The sequence below is a fragment of the Labrus mixtus genome, chromosome 18 (assembly GCF_963584025.1).
Source record: "Labrus mixtus chromosome 18, fLabMix1.1, whole genome shotgun sequence".
NCBI classification, from domain to species: Eukaryota; Metazoa; Chordata; class Actinopteri; order Labriformes; family Labridae; genus Labrus; species Labrus mixtus.
Genome location: NC_083629.1, coordinates 8,313,776 through 8,329,134, shown reverse-complemented (window position 1 = coordinate 8,329,134; position 15,359 = coordinate 8,313,776). Strand labels below are relative to the sequence as shown.

The 15,359-nt window shown below is 41.9% G+C and overlaps 2 protein-coding genes across 2 annotated transcripts in view; one reads left to right on the top strand and one right to left on the bottom strand.

The window, feature by feature from the left end:
• The window catches only part of tecpr2 (tectonin beta-propeller repeat containing 2), a 212,003-nt gene extending 211,868 nt beyond the window's left edge, over window positions 1–135 (bottom strand). The window contains exon 1 of the mRNA XM_061063768.1: window positions 124–135. The gene's annotated coding sequence lies outside the window, so the exon portion shown is untranslated. The remainder of the gene's footprint in view (window positions 1–123) is intronic.
• Window positions 136–1,820: 1,685 nt separating this feature from the next.
• Window positions 1,821–15,359, top strand: part of hectd1 (HECT domain containing 1) — a 36,882-nt gene continuing 23,343 nt past the window's right edge. Inside the window, exons 1-4 of the mRNA XM_061063743.1 lie at window positions 1,821–2,040; window positions 14,100–14,267; window positions 14,744–14,893; window positions 14,982–15,216. Coding sequence (XP_060919726.1) covers window positions 14,754–14,893; window positions 14,982–15,216 — 375 coding nt within the window. The 5' untranslated portion in view covers window positions 1,821–2,040; window positions 14,100–14,267; window positions 14,744–14,753. The remainder of the gene's footprint in view (window positions 2,041–14,099; window positions 14,268–14,743; window positions 14,894–14,981; window positions 15,217–15,359) is intronic.

The following is a 15,359-nucleotide window of genomic DNA, read 5'->3' as shown; positions in this document are numbered from 1 at the left end:
ATTCTTCTTTTCTGTAGTCCCTCAATTAAACAACTTTTATTCGCGAGGGGAGGAGTCAGCCGCCGTCCGGGCGATGTCAACAAACTAAAAATATGACTCGGAAAACATCACAGACAGTGTGACTCAGGTGTTACACCCATTATAGACAGTCATTACTCACAGAGTCACAGGGAAGGGCATTAAAAAATACAAAAGATCAACATGAAAAAATAAAGCAGTAAAAAAATCACATCATATAATATATATAACATTTAATTAAAAACATTAGAACCTGTGTGTGTGTGTGTGTGTGTGTGTGTGTGTGTGTGTGTGTGTGTGTGTTTGTTATCAGCCCTGAAACACCTTGGTAACTTTATTTTTTAACAGAAACAAACAGGTTGCAGCGCCCTCTGACGTCAGCTGCGTCACCTCCGGATGCTGCTTTCAGGGACTATCGGAAACCCTAGAACCAAGCGTGATGAAGGGCTTTAAATTGAAAACCAAATTTAAAGAGTTTTGAGAGTCCAGCTGAAGCCTTCATCCTGCTCAAATCTAAGAGTTTATCACACCGAAATTAATAAAGACTACAAATTATTAGGCTAGATGATCAGATATTTGCAATGACTAGTCCACAAAAATAAAACTAATGGCCAACTATTTTAAAGTTAAGAAGAGATGCGTGTTATGTTCTAGTTGCAGCTACTTAAATGTAAAAATGTGTCGTTTTCTTTGAGTTTTGTTGGTTTGACGAGAGACTAAATGTGATATGTTGAGGAGTGTTTTTAAAGATGTCATCGTTTAAAATGGACTGATTTATATCAAGAAGTACCAAATCTAACATTTCATGATACTGATGTGATGCAGAGAAATGAAGCCCCTGGACCCCTCTCACCCCGGACTGTTTGAGACCCTCCCCTGTTGTAAGGGGGGGTCCATCAGGACCAAAACCTCACGACACAAGAATAGTTTCTTCCCCTCAGCTGCCAGCCTCATCAATAATATCCCTGCACCCCCACCCCCCACATAACACAGACTCTCATCAGACACAATCAGAGAACATAATGTGAAGGCTGAATCTTTGCGTTACATTAACGCTCATTTGACTTAATATTTTCTGTTTACATGCACTCTGTTGGGACTGTAAATCTTGCACATACCTGCACAACTCCTCCACAGCACATGTTGTACGTTTTATGTTTTTATTGTTTTAGATTCATATTTATCTTATTCTATTTAAGTTGTCAGCAGGAGCTCTGCTGTTCTATAGCTCCTTACTATTTCATCTTTAGTTCTTCTCTGATTGTTTTCCACCAAAACACCAAGTTAAGATTCCTCACATGTTATTTTATTTTATATATTTAAATGTACTTGGCCATAAAAAAAACTATTCTGATTCTTGTTCTGATATATAGCACCTAATAGCAATACAATAAATCCCATTAACAAAACAATAAAAAGGCTAAGAGTTTAAATAAATTAAAGCATCAACATTAACAAACATATAGAGTTTGAATAGTTACAATGTTAAAGATAACTGAAATCACTAAAACATCATTAAATTGAATACAAAACGTTACAATAATGAAGTCAAAAAATCCTATTTAAAAAGCAGACTGAATAGATGTGTTTTTAGTTTACGTTTTTAAAGTATAAATGTATCCAGCTCATCCCAGTTGAACATAAGAGCATCTGACACATAGAGAAGTGACACTAGCATACGTTTATAAAATATATATGTTTAAATGGTTTAAATGCAGTATAAGTAAAGAAAAACAACTTCTTTTAAATAATGAGTGCAGTAGTTTTTATTTATTCCGAGCTTTGGGTCAGCTAGTGAACGCGGCAGCAGTGGTCGGCTCAGCTCTCCATTTCAGTCCGCTGTGTTCGGCTCCGCTCGGTTAATCGCCTCGCCGTCCACTCTGACCTTTTTACAGCCGTTCTGGAGAAATGGGAACGCCTTGAATTAACCCGAGACAGACACAGCTCCTCACCGTTCAGTTGGACCTACAGGATCGTTATTCCTTCCTCTGCTGACCGTTTCTGCGCCGAGGAGAACAAACGGTGAGTGACCGATCCCGCTGTTGTAAGCGAGCCCAGGCCGGTGTCGGTTGTGGTGGGTCTCCGCGTCTGAGCTGCGGCCCTCCGGCTCTCCCGGAACTTGAGCTCCGCGGCTCGAGGTTGTAGTCGGAGGCCGCAAATAAAGCTGGTTCACTAAAACGGGACGTTATCATGAGCGTAACACTGAAAATACAAACTCCACAAAATACTTAAACGTATTTATAGCTGTACGGTGACAAATGAAGATTTCACGTCGGTATTAAATTCCGTTTTTAATCACAAAAACCGGAGGACGCTGCCGTTATTTAGGCTAACGTTAGCATTCAGGTTAACTAGCGTGGTGCTAGCTGGCTAATTGAGTAGCACTACATACGCTTTAAAAGGCTGTATTTACATTGTTTAACATTTATAGACTTAAAATACACATTAAGCTGAAATAAATACACACTATACTACACTATGTACACAATATATATACTTTAAAATGTATCCTATACATTATTTAACATTTAAACACTTAAATTATACACTAAGCTGTATTAAATACACACGCTGTTTTTACATATTCTATAGTATTTATACTACACAACACTTTGTACACTATACTACACAATATATACACTATACTACAGAACAGTATGCACACTATACTGTACAATATACTACACAACACCACGTACACTACACTTCACAACAGTGTAAACTATACTACACACTCTGTACATTATACACAATACTACACAACACTATACACACTAGTATACACTATATCATACACCGTACAACACTATATACACCGAATACTTCACTAATCAACAATATAAAGTACACACACTGTATCTTTACTTCAATATGCAACAAAATATTTACAATGCTACACTATGTACACACTACTACACAGTATATATCTCCTATACATCCCAAATGTTTGCACTAAATCTACACTACTTAAATAAAGACTCTATAATAACTCTGTCAGGGTCCCTGACTGTTCTTCAAAAGTCTCTTTTTATAAAATGTAAGGTCATAAAAAAGTCTTATTTGACCCGTGAGAGCTTTTAAATCTGACATGACTCTTTGACTGAGACATGATTGAATACTTTCTCAAGCGTACACGATATCTAGTTTATGTTATATTTTTATTATCTTTTAGGGATATATTTGGTCATGTTACAATTTACGGGGTTTCCACGAATCCTGGAAAACCTGCAAAGAGTTGACCAAAATTGAAGTCATGGAAAATGAGACAAAACTCAAAATGTCCTGGAAAATCTTGTGCTGTAATTTCATATCAGGGTTCCTATAACAGATGACATTATCATCTGAAAGGGTTAATTATGTTATCATATCATATAGTAACTGTAGTTCATAGTATATTATTATATATTCAATAGTATTCAGCTAAATGTCCTGGAAGAGAGTGGGGACTCTGCGTATGCATTCACAGAGCGTGAACAGAAGAGAGAAGGTGACGAAGATGAGGAGAGATGCGTTCATGGACATTTGGCTTCAGGATGAAACTGACAGGGAATAGTGTACCGGGGTCAAACAGTCGCCATTTTCAGCCATCATCACGTCTTTGTACATTCATATTGATTCCATGACGGTGAAACATTGGTGTCCCAGTCTGTGAGTGCCTCTGTTACTACCTCTGAAGATGGTTCAGAGGGGGGATCAGCCCCCCATTATGTCTCTGCGACATTCAGATTGAAGGCGATACGTCACAGGGGCGTAAATATGGCGGCTTTGAGACAGCAGTCTGAACAGGGCTGATGATTAACCTGCCAGATATGCAAAGAAGAGATTTCAAACTGGGGCGATGGGAATCAAAGTCGTGTACTCTAACACTATTCCTGTCTCTTTGTTTGGGTCTTAAAAGTCTGAAATTTGATGATAAAGAGTGTGAATCAACGCTGACTACATATCCACACTATTGTCTGTAATTAACATGTGTGCTGATAATAAACCAACACAGTCAGGTAGCTGGTTTAAAAGTATCAGGTGACTTTTCAGGGGTTTCAGTGTGTCCAAAGGCCTGACAACATCACAATTTGTAATCAGCATTACCTTAGCAAACCCTGTCTGTTAGTGAAGCTAACCGCTAACGCTCACAAACCTGCCGCCGCTTAGTGTTAGTTTGTTATAAGGCCCCGTGTGCCCGGCTGGTCAGCGAGCTGCTGGAGGGCTTAGCGTTGCCTGTAACATGTCCCTCCTGCTCTATCCTCTTATGTTGATTTGTGTCTGATGAAATAATTAGGCTCCTTATGCTCAGACAGATGATGAAACTGTGGGTCACACAGCTAGCTTTGTGTCAGCTGGAGAGATGGCATGTCACTTCTGCCGTTCACTCCTAACTAGTCCGTCTGTTTGGGACGTTGTGCAAGTTTGAAAAGAAGGTTTGTTCACTCACACACACACACACACACACACACACACACACACACACACACACACACACACACAGACAGGTCAGTGTGGAAACATCAGCACAGACACCACAAGACTCAGTCTCATACAGTAGACTACTTTTTTCAGTTTCTGTTTTTGATTGATGTCAAATTTTACCATGTAGACAGACCTGCCCCCCCTAAAGTTTGTCTAAATGTTCAATACTTCAATACTAACACGATACAAACTTTGTTATTTTAATCATCGATTGTATCAAAAGGTGGCGAGGCTTTAAAATAAACATCTAATTAATCGTGCAGGTGTGAAGGAGAGGAATAGATCCATCAGAAATGCAGCCACACTCCTGCACACGGTTTATATTGCACATTGCCAATGATCTGTGCTGAAAGGTTGTCAAGAAATTTGTGCATTTTAGACAGATTTGTGCATTTAATAACTAAAAAGAAGAAGTTGCTCAATATTGGGTGTCTGGTATGCACGCACGATATGAGAAAACAATGTGAGTCAACATTGTTCAATATGGAGTTAACGATAGAAGCTGGGATAAATAAAAAGTGCATAAGAGCTTTAACTCTTCTTTCTTAGGTCTGTCTGCCGTTCTTCTTGTTCTATAATATCGGTGTTTGCATCATACCAAAATAAACCCAAAAACGGTTTCTGTCGTCCACTAAATTGGCACTAAATAATCTGCGGGTAGCTGATAGTTAGCTTTAGCTTCAGCAGACTGCATCAACATGTTGTGAACGCACGGCCGTTACACCCAGGCCTCCATCCAACAGGCGCAGTGTTCACACGCTGAGTGAGAATTCCCTTTTTTATTTAATCCGATAAATTCAGAGTTTAGCAATGTATTTGTTTCGAAGGCTCAAATCTCGATGTAAAGGAGTCGTGACATCAGCAACAGCTCGACACCTGGAAACTGTTTCTTTGAAAAGGGTACCTTGTAATTTTAGGGTTTTGTACACACATCAATTAATTTTCTATTTACATATTTTAGTTTTTGTAACAAACTGCTTTAATCTGCTCCTTCTCTAACTCCACACGCCCACACGTTCCCATAGGGGGTATGTTTAAGAAGCTCTGATAAGACATTTTTAAAAGTTTCACTTGATATTCCATCATTGCCTCAGGTGATCTGCGTATAAGAATGCTTATTGATGATGGCGCTTATCGTAACAACATCCCGAACTAGGAATGAAGGACACCATCAGCAGGAAAATACTGAAACAAAGCTTCTGTTTTGACATGAGCGTTACATCTCAATCAGTGAGTTTTCAAGAGTGACGTACGGACAGTGGACTTCTCTTACTCTCGCTCTCCCCCCTCTCTTTCTGCCCCTCTCTCTCTACCCCTCTCTCTCTCAAGCTGATGTGATTCTACTCTCTCTCTCTGTTTTGCTGCGTCTTGATAAAAAGCCTCCCCGCAGCAGGCTCCTCTGTTGTGATAACGGAGTCGCAAGTGAATCTTTTTTTTATTATGGGAGGGTTGTTGTGTTTGCAATCCATGCAGGACTGTGGTCCTGCTTTCATAAAATGAGTTAGTTAGTTTGCATCGTGGCTCCGAGCACTCAGTGAGGTCCGGAGGTTGTCAATTTCGTAGCTGCGTATCAACTCTCTCCAAGTACTCTGGGGTCTTTCCTGTTTTCACTGATCTAAAATAGCAGGCAAACTCCTGCACGCTGTGTACATTGCACAAAAACATTGGCAACACTTTCAGTACCAAAATGTGCCAACATATTTGTGCAATGTTGATAGTCTGCAGACGTTGAATTCCTTTCTAAGTTTCAGTACTTTTCCTTATTTTTGATTTTCAAAATAACAAAGATTGTATTATTTTAAAACACATTTTGATATTCATATTCATCCGTTATTCTTTAAAATCATCAGAGCTTTATTTTTTAAAACCTGTTTAGAGTTTCTTCGTCTGAAACAGCTTTTAAAATGTCTTCAAAGGTCTAAAACAAATCTTACATTTAATTGTTTAAACCCGCAGAAACTCTTGAATCAAATAAGAGGACTAAATCCTGAGCAGACTCTGATCAACTTTGTCGTCCTCTCTGAAGGATCCTGAAGAGGAAGTCTTGTCAGAACTGAGGGGAGAATCTGACCTCTCACCTCTCAGTCTGGATTCTGTCCTCTGCTGTTGGTGTCTGATTGTGATTGAATCTGTGTGTTAGAGAAACCTCATTGTTATGAAGTGACATCCATTGTTTTATCCCCCCCGGTTTCCATGAGGAATTGAAAGTGTTTTTTTTTTTTACCACCGCTGGCCTCAATCTGGTTCTAGAAAGTTGAAACCACGAAAGGTTAAAGGGGTGAAAAGTAAACCCTGTGACTGACCGAGGGACACGTTGGCCTTTTGGTCCTGCTGTGGTCACCCTGTCGTGGAGGAAGGGGGAGAGGAGGACAGGACTCTAGCTGGCAAGTTGTGATGATTAATCTGTTGATAAGAGGATCTGTCCTGCACAGCCTGGTTCTATCCCGACAGACACACAGTCAGCTGCTTGGCTTCAAATTAGAACCTAATCAACTTATCCCGGACCCATTGGACTCCCAGCATGCCGTGCTGCAGGGATATGCCAGCGGATAGAGCCGTTTGCGTGCTGCTGGGTTCAAGATACTGAAGAAAGCGTATTTTAGTCACCAGTTCATTGCTATGCTAAAATTAACTGGTTCTGTAGTGTGTACCCCAATTTAGCCTTTGTGCATAGGGACAGATCTAGTCCATGAGCAGGGACCTTTAGAGAGGTTCAAACATTTCCCCAGATCTTAGACAGACCCCGGAGCCTGCACTGGAGATTCTGAGTTCCTCTTAAGGTTCCTGGTCTTTGTTAAAAATTCCTGCATTGAAGAAGGAACTAATGAGATGGGAAGCAAGACATCACCTGAAGGCAGATGTTTTTAAGATGCAAATCAGAACGTACCTCTTAAACTCTCCAAATGATGGGAAAAGTATTAGTAAACATAGAGTAGTAGCAACTGAAGATTACTTGAGATAAAGTTAACGCGCCCCGTAATAAATGATACTTAACATTTAGTCAAAGTTAATCCGACAGTACCAGTTATCGTCAAAGAGGTAAAAAGATTGTCTGTGGAGATCTTTCAGTGTCACACAGATGCTGCAGAGACTCTGATGAGCGTCAGCCTCGTCTGGACTCTGACCTTGTTTTTTAGCTCCTAAAATCCTCCTGAGCCAGCAGTTCCACATGTCGAGTTTCAGCTCCTTTGACCATTAAATCCCACCATGATTAAACCCTCTTTCTAGTTACAAACCAAATCTTCTTGAAGTGTTTCTGTTGTTGTTAAATGTAAAAATGTTTCCTGCAGCAGCCTGAGATCTGTGCAGAGTTTCTGAGACATCTTCATTCAGGCGTCCTGCAAAACCACATTCCCCCCTTACCGACCTTAAAGATTTTAGTCATATTTGGACTGATCTGTATCTTCCCTGCATGTTAATATGAACTGTCAGATCATCTTTAAGCATTAATAGCTGTTTTAAAAGTGGATAAGAGTGTGGCATTCAATATCAGATCAGAATGTATAGCCGTTTTCACACATGTACTCCGGAGATTCTCCCGACCTAGCCGTTCATATATGCTCCTCACAGCGGGGACTTTCCCTGTCAGAGGGGAGGGGGCGCGGGGGGATTTCCCGACGTAAGACGTGACGTAAATAAACAATGCGGAAGTAGCGACTGAAGCAACAGAGTCCGCTACATGACGTTATAATGAGAATATTTGCCTTTATATCAATGCTATGTGTAATCCAATGGAATGACAACATCCACAAAAGAGAGGAGAACAACACACTGACGAACAGAAAACATAATGCAGCCGTTTAACTACGTGCACGGAGATCGTAGTGGTCGCATGCAGACACTTTAGGCAGTCACTGTATATAAACGTCATTCTCTTTTCATTGGCTGAAATTGAAATCTCCGGAGTATATTCGGCCGCGTTCAAACATCAGCTCACTCGGAGTTTTTCAGGAGATTTCCATATGTGTGAAAAGGGTTTATGTGATTGGCCTCACCTGCTTACTGAGCTTCTTTGAATTAAGTTCTTTTATGAGCTGTTTTTGATATATTTTCTTGGACAGCATTCCTCCTCCTGCTTTTCTTGTCAAACTGCCTCAGATTTGCATACTGCCTGTTTTCTGTGGACTGTGGTGGTGTTGTGGTTCTTAACATTTGTGCCTGTCAGACCAAACGCAGGGTTAAAAGGCTCTGAGGTTTGGTAAAGCTTCAGATCTGTTTGAGAGGAAAACCACATCAGAGTCCAGCTCCTGTGAGTCTGTGACGACAACATGGAGCTAAATTAGCTCTTCATCCTGACACACACACACACACAGGCTGCGGTTTAGATATTTATTACAGCTTGCAGGGGTTGACATTAAGTTAAATTTAGCAGATGTTGAAATCAAGATTACTGGCCCCACCATTTTAATCACTGGCCCAGGAACATTACTTTTGATTTGAAAAATAAATGTAAAATAATTTACTTTCAAAATGAGGCAAAGAAACAGTTGTGATGCAAAAGGAATTTATTAAAAAGCATTTTCTAATTCATGAAGTTCTTCCTCCATCTCTTCCTTGGTTGGCTGTTGAGATGCTGTTCAGCTTCACCCCCCTGTAAGTGCCATCCACTGTATCAGACAACATCTTCATGTGCTGCTCTCCTGGCTCCAGACACAACTCTATTAGGCCACTGAGGCAGGCCTCAATGTACTGCACTGCCTCCCCTGACAGAAAACAGATGTTAATGAGATAAAGTTTAAGGAGATGGCCCCTACCTTGAAAGCCAGAATAAAGCACATAAGACATTAACAATATATATGTTTACCTGGTGTCAGTTTATCCTGCTGAAATTTAAGACTCAATGTCTTGAGCAAGTCCAGTGTATCAAGCAGGAAATGCATAAACTGGACATTAGCATGGCTTTTGAGGTAGCAGATGATGTCTTTTGCCCTTCCCATCACTGCAGGTGATGGCTGGGGTGTTCGCTCTGGACTGACTTGGTCCTCAAAGTGGGCCACAAAGACTGTAACCATTACACAGAATCTGTAGCAATAAGTCAACATGAAATGTTATTTATTAAGATATTTCCTATATAATTATGGGTTATTTAAAGTATATCTTGAACAACTACCTGTGTTGCCTTGTGGACGTATGGCAACCATCTGGCTCCCTTCAGGTTTGTAGGCTTGAGGACCTTCTCCTCCAGTGCCTCTGCAAGCATCCTCAGCTCCCTTAGTGCCTTTGGGGAATAGTGATACTGCTGGTGTAAGTGCTGCAGCACCTCTTGCAGCTTCTTCAGCCTCGGATGCTCTTTTATGGAGTCCACCAGTCCTAATTCAAGCCTGTGTGTCACACAGTGTATTGAAAGAAGGTGACCTGTCGCCTCCTTTAGCTTTGCAGCCACACCATTCCTCTTGCCCATGTTAACAGCTGCACCATCCGTGCACAGGAAGACTACCTTCTCTTTCCAGTTGCCAAGACCAGCTTGTTCAAACACTTTAGGAAAATATGAAAAGCAGTTATTGATCGGTCAGGAACAGCATCATTTGATTACACTTTACAAATCACTTTTTCACGCTGGCTTACCTGACTGTACTGCAGAAAGCACACCATCTTCATGTGCATGTTTGACATCCTTGATGCCAACGAAGGACTGGACCACTCCCTTCTCCTCACTGAAGAACTTGACATAGACTATTTCATTCTCAAGGTTCCCCGTATCAGTGGCCCCGTCAATCATCACACTTACGAAGCGGGCCTTCTTCATGTCAGAGGAATTGCTCCCTCTCCCCATTGTAAATATCAATAGTGAATCTGGTGAGAAATAAAATAGTTTAATTAATAATGAAGAAATTCAAAAAATCAATACAATTTGTAAATTGTAAAAAAAAAAAAAAAGTGTGGTTCTCACCTTGCACATGCTTTATCCGACAAGTAGCAATTGGGCATGTTGGACCCAGTCTTACTGTTGAGCTGCACCAGGTCAGGAAATTCAGCAAATGGCTTTTCTTGTTTGACTTCAGTATGCAGTATGAAACATGTTCTCCATTTTCTTCTGAAATCCTGCATCTATCTCACTATTGACATGTACCCCAGCTAACACAGCTTTGGGGTGCTCTGCTGCCTTCTGCCTCTTCACACACAACTTATGGGAGACACTACTCTCATGGGGGTCAAAGCCTTTGAAGAGTGGAGAATCCCTACAATAAACCAGGAAGAAACAGATGTGCTATCTATTCCATATCACGTTTAAAGGGATACTTCACCCATTTGCATTGAGCTTTGTATCATTAGAAACCTGGTTGTATTTTTGAATGGCCGTGCATCCCTCCCTCATTTTCCCCTCAGATGGGTAATCTTTGTATTTCTGAGTCTGAAAAGGAGCTTCCAGTGACGCAAAATGACGATTTTTGCGTCACTGGAAACTGATGCGGTTAGCGGGGTGAAACTACAACGGGACTAGCCCTCATATTTTCGACCACTGAAGCTACAGACCTATCACAGATCAGTGGGTGGGAACTCACTCCCAGAATCGAAACTTAACGTCCGCCATATTGCTTGGAAGCTATGCTAACAGGCTCTATGGAGAAAGTTGATAATGGCGAAAAAATATAAATATAGCGATATATATAGCGAGGCGGCTGCTGCCGACAGGTCGGTTTAGTGTTTTGGCTGCCGGGGCCGCCGCTGGCCGCCAGGGCCACCAGGGCTGCCGCGACACAAGACCGGCCTGTCAGCAGCAACCGTCTCACTATATATATCGCTATATTTATATTTTTTCGCCATTGCTGGCCTCCGCCGGCCGCTGCCAGCTCAGCAGCCGAGACATACAGTAAGGCCTGCCTATCAGCGGCGGTGAGGACGAGGATTCCGGGCCGGCTCGAGCTGGGGCGGACTGGTAGTGTCGGTGCTCTCACTGTTTGCCTATGGACACAGACATGGAGTCTGTTTTCTGCCAGGAATTTCCAAGATCAATTCTGGAAGAAATCTCTGAATCAGTTGAGGAAATGGTCTTATGTGTTGAAGTAAATATGTCTGTAAATGTTTTTATATTTCTACTGCTATATTGTATATTTTGGAGAAACTGTAACGATCGAATTTCCCTCTGGGATTAATAAAGTATTTCAGATTCTTTCTGATTCTGAAATAGAGGACCTTAGTGGGAGTGGCCTGTGGTGCTGTGCATTCTGGGATTTGGTGTCTTTCTTCCACATGAGCCAAAAAGACACTTTCTGCCTTTTCTCGACCAAGAAGGCACCAACTTCAAAATGTATTTCACATTTCTACTACATATATGACCCAATGTCAATACAGATTCATGTTTCAATGGGTGAAGTATCCTTTTAAATAAGTTATTAATCAACAACAAAACCACCAAAGGGACTTTAATAGCCCATGTGTATATAATACTATGTATATATATATATATATATATATATATATATAGGTTTATGTTCTACTCTTATTCTTAAACCCTGTGTTGGGATTATGCTAATATGATGTAGGCCTAAGCAATACTGAGTGATCTTCTAATGCTAATAATGAGCAGATCTCCTGATTTATTTACATATCAGAAGAGAGTACAAATTCATTACTACAAACGAACTACCTTATCTTTTCTATCCTCAACTTACTTGTCTGCATATGTCGGCATTGATCGGCAGATTTGGCAAAATAATATTTTATATATATATATATATATATATATAATATTATTATCTGCATCGTATTCCAGCGGTCTCACCAGTGTGACTGAAACTTCCTCTGCCTCTTGTTTTCATATTCTGTCATTCTCCCTCAACTGTTCTGCTGATTTTCTTTTGTTTACATTTTGAGCGACCTTACCTGGCTTTTGACCGGAAACCAGAGGTTTTAAAAACATTTTACCAGTAAAATGAACGAGAAAAAACCTGCACCGCAATCCGTGTTCAGTTGTTTAATCTGACGTTTTTAGCGCACTGGCGGGAGAGGGGGAGAGACAGCAGCGGAGCTGTCTGCAGCGGTGCCTTTCATCTATTACGCCTGTGCGCTTACGCGTGAAGAGGGACAGACTTGAACGTTCGCTGAAGCAGTCAATAACGACATGATCTCACACTAATTACTGACAAAACAACAGTATGCTATCGTACGAAAACGATGTGATTCGTTTATTTTTACTGGCGCGAGCGGGCCAGTGGAGTGTGCAGTCAGCTGGCCCGGAGCCTTTCAGTTGCGCATCCGGGCCAGCGGGCAGTTATAATGTCGAGCCCTGGCTTGTATTCATCCATTTGGAGCACATCCTTACGTCTTCAGCTCTCTGAACTCAATAATCATCCTGAAGCCAGCGAATAGAAAACATTTATCAGTCTGTGCAGAACACAAGTCAGAGCTGGGAAGCTTTCAAACTGCTTCGTCATCCAGGAATTATCACCTTTCCTCAACAAATGAGAACAAGTTTAATCTGTGCCAGGAATTATCTTCTGCCCATCAAAATAAACTACAGTCATCAAGCAGCAGTCACGGGGTCCAAGAGCGTTTGATCTACCGTAAAATCTGGTGTATAAGACACACTTTAATACACTTTTTTCATCCTAAAAGTTGGCTGCGTTTTATAAACCGGTGTGACCAAAATACCATGATAAAATGCTGACATGCGCTGTCATTACTGCGGGTGCAACAGTCACAGTCACACACACCATGCGACCTGACGTGATTGAAAATACATCCCCATTCATTGAGTATTTAAAGGTGAGTGCACGCTGTGCTGGGAAAGACCGCGACACAGACCTGACCTGTCTTATTCACTGCAGCTAGGAGAGCAAACTCCACAAAGTGAAAACAGACGGGACTAAAAGAGCGACACAGCTGCACAGAAACTGCACGTTGTAGACTTTGCTGAACACGATAGAAATCGTCACGCAGGAAGACAGTTTAAACTATTTTTTTTTTCTCCAAGAGACGTTGAAAAACAGCCGCTTTATCAGGGGAAATAAAGATATCTGAAACGGAGCATTCAGGCTCCATGAAAATAAGAAGCTAATGACGGCCTTTTGCATATTTCATTATGTAGGACTCAATTCAAAATAACCTGTATATAAAAGCTGCGGTCACCCAGTAATAATCCACTGCCTGGTTTAACAAAAGCTGCAGTCTTTCAGGAACTATTCACTACTCTGTCTAATTAAACAAAAGTGACAGTCATGCAGGAGTCAGCCACTGCCCTGTTTAAACTGTTGCAGCAACACATTATTTATCCAGTGCCTTTTATTTAAACAAGTAACCCTACTCTTTTCCAAGAATTACCCACTACCCCTAAAAAAAATAGCAAAAGCTGCAAACCACAGTCAGCCAGGAATTATCCTCTGCTCGGTTCGTTCAGTTACACAGGTTTTATTCATTTCAGTTTGTAAACAAGCATCAGCCATCCAGGAATTATCCTCTGCCCTGTTCCTTGTTTGCAAACACTCTTCTGGAAGTTGCATTCTGTCCCAGCTCTTCTAAATGAGCACAAGCTTCACTTATCCAGGAAGTATCCCGTGCCCTGCCTGTGTCAATAATGATGGATAGCTTAATTTGAATAAGGGATGTTTTTTAACTTTTTTTTTCTACCTCAGTTATTCAAATCTCTTCTTCACTTCCTCCCTTTGTTCTATCTGCAGGTGAAGAGACTACATGTCCCAGAAGCCCCAGTGAGCGTGTGACTTCCTCCTGCTCGTCCTCGTTTCCTCTCTCCCTCCGTCCGGGTGATTGGATGAGTCCCAAACAGCGACAGAACTTTGAGCAGTGATTGGGCGCTGAGCCAGAGCGGGTAGCCAACGGGGAGCCAGGTGAGAGGTCAGGTGATGATGATGGAGCGCACGTCAGAGCTAGATTAATTAACCTTGGAGCGGCCAGTTAGCAGCTTATCCCAAAGACGATCAGAGCGAGAACATGCAACTAATAATTTAGCATCCAGCATCTTTGAGGGGCTGCTACATCCTGAATTAGTACTCCACTCTGAACAGTGAGGAGGTTCCTGGTTCATAAACATGGTCGGGACAGTCCCTTACTGTGTGGGGTTTGCATGTTCTCGCTGTGCATGCGATGGCTCTGAATTGCCCGTAGGTGTGAATGTGAGCTTGAAAGTTTGTCTGTCTCCAAATGACAGACCCGTGATTGGCTGGAGACCAGTCCAGGGTGTAACCCCGCCTCAAGCCCAATGGTCCTAATGAACTGTTATTCAAATAATTGAATAATACTTGTTCTGCTGTCGAGCCACGTATACTTTATGATTGAACGCGCTTTATCGTTTTTGTCCCTGTAGGCTAGCCATCATGGCGGACGTGGACCCAGACACCCTGCTGGAGTGGCTACAGATGGGTCAGGGCGATGAGCGGGACATGCAGCTCATTGCTCTGGAGCAGCTCTGCATGCTGCTACTCATGTCTGACAATGTGGACCGCTGCTTTGAGACGTGAGTTTCCACTTTCTGATTCAGGAAGTGATTGAGAAGTGATCTGTGTACTGACTGACCGACCCCCCCCTCTCCTCTTTGTCTCCAGCTGTCCTCCTCGGACGTTCCTCCCGGCGCTCTGTAAGATCTTCCTGGATGAGAGCGCCCCGGATAACGTGCTGGAGGTCACGGCCCGAGCCATCACATACTACCTGGACGTGTCGGCAGAGTGCACCCGGAGGATCGTCGGGGTGGACGGGGCCATCAAGGCGCTGTGCAACCGACTGGTGGTGGTGGAGCTCAACAACAGGACGAGTAGAGACCTGGCCGAGCAGTGTGTCAAGGTAAGAGCAGCAGGTGGTTAATTTAACGATGACTTCACAGTAAACGGTGAGTCTGACTTTATCTGCAGAGGACCAGAGGATAAATTAGTCTTTGGATGATATTTATATTTTATTATCTATAAATGAGGCTGTAGTCCTTGTCG